Source organism: Eptesicus fuscus, chromosome 5, assembly GCF_027574615.1.
Source record: "Eptesicus fuscus isolate TK198812 chromosome 5, DD_ASM_mEF_20220401, whole genome shotgun sequence".
NCBI lineage: Eukaryota > Metazoa > Chordata > Mammalia > Chiroptera > Vespertilionidae > Eptesicus > Eptesicus fuscus.
Window position 1 is genome coordinate 23,173,934 of NC_072477.1, and position 7,634 is coordinate 23,181,567.

The 7,634-nt window shown below is 41.9% G+C and overlaps 1 protein-coding gene across 1 annotated transcript in view; it reads left to right on the top strand.

The window, feature by feature from the left end:
* The window catches only part of HEATR4 (HEAT repeat containing 4), a 56,347-nt gene extending 54,144 nt beyond the window's left edge, over nucleotides 1–2,203 (top strand). The window contains exon 17 of the mRNA XM_054715930.1: nucleotides 1,869–2,203. Within this exon, the coding sequence (XP_054571905.1) occupies nucleotides 1,869–2,027 (159 nt within the window). The 3' untranslated portion in view covers nucleotides 2,028–2,203. The remainder of the gene's footprint in view (nucleotides 1–1,868) is intronic.
* The last annotated feature ends 5,431 nt before the right edge of the window (nucleotides 2,204–7,634 follow it).

Below are 7,634 nucleotides of genomic sequence, written 5' to 3' on the forward strand. Positions count from 1 at the left end.
ATCTGGTATTAGTCTTTTGAGATTAATTAAAGAATAATCAAGTATAAAAATCACAAATAATCCCATTAAATCTTTAGGTGTCATAATAAAAAAATTTCCTATTTACTTAACAAAAAAGGAAGATACAGCCCTAGCTGGTTTGGCTCAGTAGATAGAGCATCAGCCTGTGGATTAAAGAGTCCCGAGTTTGATTCCAGACAAGGGCAGATGCCCAGGTTTCAGGCTCAATCCCTAGTGTGGGGAATGCAGGAGGCAGCCTATCCATGATTCTCTCTCATCAATGATGTTTCTATCTCTCTCTCCCTCTCTGAAATCAATAAAAAATATTTTTAAAAAAGGAAGATACATATACACAGAGACAAATTCACTGTTTGTAGTACCACTCACTATAGGTTTGTTTCCTACAAGTGCACAATCTAATATATTCCATTTTGCTTCATTCCTAATTAAAAAAAATGGATGGTGCATTTATAAGGCTGCATTATCAGGACAAAACTTTTTTGATTAGGCATTAAGTGAAAACAATCCTTTTATAATTTCATACATTTTATCATTAGAAGAATTTTCTACAAACTAGCTTCTGACCCTGTACATTTCAAACCTTGTTTTTCCTCAGTGTTGGGCACCATAGGACATATTCTTATTGACCTAGGGTCCTGTGCCTTCATGTCACATCACCAGTTTGGTGGGCACTGTGGGCAGTAGTAGATTTTCTGTGAGGCAAACTTATGTCAGGACAACTAGCAATAAGCAAACCAGTGACACACTGGAACAGTCAGGAGGACTCCTGCCCTAGGGCTTCATAAAGTAAGGAGTCTATGGGGCCACACCCTACCTCATAGACCATACACACTGGGTACCAAGATTCTGGAATTCCCTGCCCATTCTTAGGGCTGTGTGGACTCGTGTCTTCCCAAGGGTGGTCAGCATTGCAAGTGTGTGTACCGTTAGACTCAAGGGGTGGCCAACAGTAGTTGTTTGTTGTTTGAAGCAGTATGTGAACATAACTTGGACATGCAGTCTGAAGTTTTTACGTGTGTATGTGTGAGGTCCTCACAGTGTGAAAGGGAGCTGAGAACAGAAAGAGATGGGTGGACTGCAGGGCAGCTTTCCTGCACTGCTAAGTTTTGATAAGGAACTCCAAAGAATCTAAACATTTCAAATGCAGGCCTGCTCTCCTGTCAAGGTAGGTGATAGAATCAATTTTACTCAGCAGTTTGTTAGCTTGACTTATAACATTTAACTATTTAGACATATGGTAAATGGGCTTCTATTCGTACTTTTGTCCTAACCTGAGAATTCATTTAGCAATGAGGATATCCTCTTATTATTCCATGGAGTAATGCAGAAATCTGTTTGATATCAGAACTATTTAGGTTCCTGGGGGTACTTTCATCTAGCTTTAACCTAGGTACAATCTCTACCCTGGCCATCACTACATTGATTTATAGGGTTGAAATAGAGCAGTGCTGGGTCCCCAGGGGCTATTCACCCTAAGTGAATCCACCTTCTCAACACATCCCAGGAATAAGACTTTTTAGTCATAGCTACAAGAGTGTCTCAGAGTTGCTGCTACTTCTGCATAATAATAAAGGCATAGAAAACAGAGGCTAACCTCAAAGATCACCACACAGATATATACTCAAGCCTTCTTGTGTGGACAATTCAGGTGTGTTCTCCCCATGAGGCTCCTGACTGGGTCAAAGGAGGCAGGTCTTAAACACATAGATTCTATTTTCATATTTATTATAGTAGTTCATAGAGCTATCTTGATAAACCATGGCTGAAGAGGCGTTCTCTTTTGTGTCTACATTCATATGAGACCATGTGTTTTGCATATGCACTCATGTGTTAATATTTCTCTGCAGACTGTGAAATCTCGCACACCAGATCCCTGGTCACAGAGTCCAGCATTCAGCCTAAACACAAAAAGGAGAAATCACTCATCACTTGCCAAAGATCTGCGCACCACCTGGGAAAAAAGGATTGCAATGGGACCATTTGGATCTGCCAGCCCAGATTTCTAGCTGAGACAAGGTTTTTCCAGGGTCATATCCCTCTTCCTTTGGAAGGAAAGGTGATTATTTCTAGGATGAACCCTTCTCTTGCTCCAAGACACAGGTAGCAGTGAACCCAGTCATATTCTTTCATTGATGCTGTATAATCTGTCATTATGCTTATAAAAAATATCTATTTAATAGTAGACTTGTATTTTTTTATTAAATACTAGAGGCCCAGTGCATGAAATTTGTGCACGGGTAGGGTCCCTTGGCCTGGCCAGCGATCAGGGCCAATAGGGGCCTTCCAGCTCCTGGTCAGGGCCTTTCTTCATTCCGCGCCACCCCCTGGTTGTCAGAGCACATCATAGTGAGCGATCAAACTCCAGGTCTCCTGGTCCAACTCCTGTGGGGACACTTTGCATATAGCCTTTTATTTATTTATTTAATTATTTATTTTATTTATTTATTTATGTTTTTATATATAGAGATATTTTTATTGATTTCAGAGAGAAAGGGAGAAGGAGAAAGAGATAGATACATCAATGATGAGAGAGAATCATTGATCAGCTGCCTCCTGCACGCCCCACTACTGGGGATTGAGCCCACAACCCGGACATATGCCCTGACCGGGAATCGAACTGTGACCTCCTGATTCACAGGTCGACGCTCAACCACTGAGTCACACTGGCAGGGCTAGACATGGTTTTTAATGTGCACCATTTACACAGAGGGTTAAAGATATCACATTAAGTCAGTGGTTCTCAACCTTCCTAATGCTGCGACCCTTTAATACAGTTCCTCATGTTGTGGTGACCCCCAACCATAAAATTATCTTCGTTGCTACTTCATAACTGTAATTTTGCTACTGTTATGAATCGTAATGTAAATAATCTGTGTTTTCCGATGGTCTTAGGCGACCCCTGTGAAAGGGTTGTTTGACCCCCAAAGGGGTCACGACCCACAGGTTGAGAACCACGGCATTAAGTGATACAGCATATTTTTCCATATCCCAGAAAAGTCATACTAAATATAAGTCAGAACTTCAAGTTTTACTAGAGTAGAAATACTGAAAGACCCAGCATCTTTTGCAAGCTATATAAAGAGCTTTCTGAAACCCAAACTAGAATCACATTTTTTCTAGGAAAGAAATAGCTTAGGTGATTTTTTAAAATTTATTTATTATTTTTTATTTTTTTGCCACAAGTCTAGTCTTATTCTGGAGCAGGTTCTTTAAATGTAGCTCATGGGGAATGAGGAAGCCATGTCACTTGACTATTACAAGCACTGGACGAGCCAGCACGGTCATTTCCCCACTCTGCTGTGTGGGTTGGTGTGAATACTTTTAGATCCTTGAAAAGCATTGCTGCAGTTTCACAAGGCCAATTAGCAATTCTCATGAGCCTCAATGTACTGAATGCTTAAGTGATTTAAGCATCATGAAAAGTTGGAAACTATGTCTGTGTCATAAGATGGGACTCTGTAAGTCTTACAGTGTAAGAGCATATGATACTCCAAAAATTGCCACAGAAGAGGAAAGACCCAGAATTCAAAGTAGTGTGAATCCAGCTTTCTTTCCTAAATATTCATTGTTGTTTACACCCTAAAAAGCTTTGGGGCATCCAATGATTAAAATACGGCAATATGAATCTTTCTCTCCCTTTTTCTTCCCCTAATCACATCCTTTCTTTCAGCAGCACTGTTAATGTCAGAAGTATGAAAAGCAATATTCTGAACTCCTACTAACTATGGAACATGGTGGGGAAAGTGCTGGAGGCTAAGACCAGCAGGTCATAATTATGCAAGAAGTCCTTCAGAAGGCTGATGGACCTTGGGCTTTTAGATTGTAGGGCTTTTAGGACCAAGGGCTAAAGGCTATGCACTGATTGTTCTGTCGAGACAATGGTGGCCGAAGGCAGTTCCCCTGCCCTGATAATCTTTTACTGTTTACCAAACTTTACCTTTGATATGTCTGTTTGTTTTGCTAAAGGGAAAATGTATGTTCTAGTAAATAAAAGCAAAGGGGACAGAAAATTCAGGGAAGCTTCTCCACTAGAGGGAAGTGATCTGCCTGGCTTTCCCCCATGCCTTCCAAATTTATATTTCTTGTCTAGTCTCTTCATTTATGTCGCAGCCCCTTCTCCAGATTCCTGAACCCTTGCTGCGAAAGACTGTGGCAGGAAAGAACATTGTGGGATATCAGTTAATTACATAACAGAAAACCTTCCTTTTTCTTGGCTCATGTAATCCATATATATTTTTAATCATTTCAGTTTTTTAAAATATATTTTATTAATTTTTTACAGAGAGGAAGGGAGAGGGAGAGAGAGTTAGAAACATTGATGAGAGAGAAACATCAATCAGCTGCCTCCTGCACACCCCCTACTGGGATGTGCCCTTGACCGGAATCAAACCTGGGACCCTTGAGTCCTAAGGCTGACGCTCTATCCACTGAGCCAAACAGGTTAGGTCTGTAACCCATATTTTTGTTTATTAGTTTACACCTCCCACCCAAGTGAAATAGTAATCTCAAAAGCACTATCACATATTTCAAAGTTATTTCCACATCTGTCAAACCTGAGGTTTCTGGGATCTAGCTACCACAAGTCCTTTGAGACAATAAGTAATTCTGTATGAGTACTTTCTTGGCCCCTCTATCTTTGACTTTGTCATTTCATAGTGAATGGACTTTATTGTCCATTCTGCATTGCTGGCAAGAACAAGTAAGCAGAACTGAACCCTCCAGTCAGTCAGCAAGGCCAAACAGAGGGTCTTTTAGGACGTCAGCACTATGAGAGATATAGCAGCCACAGAAGAAATGGCCCTTGTCTTTGAGGAGTTTACAAGAGGTTTTTCTAAGACACACATATAAGAACCTTTCAAGGACAATATGCTCCATCTAGTAGGAATTGTGTGGCTCACAGAAGATGTGCTGTGGGAGTCCCTGTGAAGGGGGCTTTTGAGTACTGGAGTAGAGATGGAGGCACAGAACTTGCTTGGATCGCAGAGATTGCACAAGACTTAGGTAGGCAGAGAGAAGGAGTGAAGACCTTCCAGGTGAGGGGAAGGACAGGAGAAAAGGCTGGAGGAAAGAATGAGCTTGGCAGAGGTCCATGACACTTCCCTTTTCCTTCCTGTTTCCAAATTGGATCACTTGTTACTTTGCAATAGAGAAGCTGGGCATCCATTCTCCTTACCTAATCCATTCATATTAACAAAATATGATAATGACAAAATACTCCAGGAGTTCCACAGATCCATTATAAAAGGCCTTGCCTGTCTTTCCTGACTAAAGCATTTGTAGGAGATTTTCTTCTCACAAAGAATGTCTCAGTTATCTCCTCTTTATTGCTCCTCTTTTCATCTTTCTTTCTTCTGCCACAGATATCCATCAACGTCACTGTAAGCTTCTGTTTGGCCCAGCATGTGGGAGAAACACCGTGCTGACCTTCTCTTGGTCAAGACCTAAAGAGCATTTTCAATTTCAACTGAGATTCATGTCTTTACTGGTTGACATACTTCATCTGAGTTAGCATCATTAGTGAACCAACTACATCAACAGAATTCTTTCTGACCAGACCAACAACTAAGTGGTGGGGTGTGGGTCAGAAGAAAAGCATCTGTGTTAGAATTTATTCTCTATCCTACCACAACCTCCTCTAAGTCCTCACTAATAATCCTCTCAACCTACCCCACCATTTTTAAAACATTTTATTTTTTAACTAGAGGCCTGGTACACGAAAATTCGTGCACTTCGGGGGAGCAGTCCCTCAGCCCAGCGTGCGCCCTCTCGCAGTCTGGGACCCCTTGGGGGATGTCTGACTGGTGGCTTAGGCCCACTCCCTGAGGGATCGGGCCTAAGCTGGCAGTCAGACATCCCTCTGGCAGCCCGGGAGCCCTTGGGGGATGTCCAACTAATGGCTTAGGCCTGCTCCCAGATGTCCGACTAATGGCTTAGGCCCGGGCCTAAGCCATTAGTCGGACATCCTTAGTGCTGCTGTGAAGGCAGGAGAGGCTCCCACCACCGCCGCTGTGCTGGCCAGCCTTGAGCCAGCTTCTGGCTGAACAGCGCTCCCCCTGTGGAAGCCCACTGAACACCAGGGCGCAGCTCCTGCGTTGAGCATCTGCCCCCTGGTGATCAGTGCACATCATAGCAACCAGTTGTTCCCAGTCTTTCCGCTGTTAGGGTCAATTTGCATATTACCCTTTTATTATATAGGATTACAATTGTCATACAATATTATACTAGTGTCAGGTATAGAGCATAGTGGTTAGACATTTATATAACTTACTAGTACATATATCCCCTCAAAAAGTCTAGTACCCACCTGACACCATACAAAATTATTACAATATTATTGACTGTATTTACTTATGCTGTACTTACATCCCCATGACTATTTTATATCTGCCAATTTGTACTTCTTAATCCCTTTACCTTTTTCACCTAGCCCTCCAACCCCTCTCCACTTTGGCATCCATCAATTTGTTCTGTGTATCCATTTCTTTAAAAAATATTTTTTAATTTATGTATTGATTTGAGAGAGAGAGAGATTTGTTCTTCTACTTATTTGTGCTTTCATTGGTTAATTCTTATATGTGCCCTGGCTGGAGATGGAGCCTGCAATCTTGGTGTATCAGGACAACATTCTAACCAACTGAGCTACCTGGCCAGGGTTGTATTCATTTATTTTTATTTAATTGATTTCAGAGAGGAAGGGGGGAGAGGGAGAGAGAGAGAAGAGAGAGAGAGAGAGAGAGAAGAGAGAGAGAGAGAGAAACATCAAAGATGAGAGAGAATCATTGATCAGCTGCCTCCTGCATGCCCCATACTGGGGATCGAGCCCACAACCCAGGCACGTGCCTTGACCAGGAATCAGACCGTGACATCCTGGTTCCTAGATAGATGCTCAACCACTGAGCCATGTGGGCCGGGCTGTATCCATTTCTTGATGTCTGTGTTGTCAGCAAATAGTCACCAAATGCCTGTATTTAGTCATCATGGATATACCAGGAAGTATATGACAATATTTTCTGACTTTTAGGAGTTTGTTGTCTAGTTGGATAAAATGGGCTTGTTCACTGGAGGCAGCATCAGAGCCTCTCAGAGGTCAAGGTTGAGCTAGACATTGCCTTTTTTGAGACTCCAACTATTTTTTTTAACTTTTTTTTTTAATTGATTTTTTACAGAGAGGAAGGGAGAAGGACAGAGAGTCAGAAACATCAATGAGAGAGAAACATGATCAGCTGCCTCCTGCACACCCCCCCACTGGGGATGTGCCCGCAACCCAGGTACATGCCCCTGACCGGAATCGAACCCGGGACCCCTCAGTCTGCAGGCTGACGCTCTATCCACTGAGCCAAAGCAGCCAGGGCGAGACTCCAACTATTTTTTTTAAATGAAGTGCCCAGCTGAATTTTTATAAATGATGGTAGTTTTTTTTTATGTATACACTTAACATTGCTTTTAACACAAAAATTGACTAACTTTTGAAATGGTGTCAAAAATCTAAATTGATATCATAGCAGCATTATTCATAATAGCCAGGAAGTGGGAGCAACCCAAATTTCCATCAACTGATGGATGGATAGGTAAAATTTGGTATATCCATCCAATGAAATATTTTTTGTCAATAA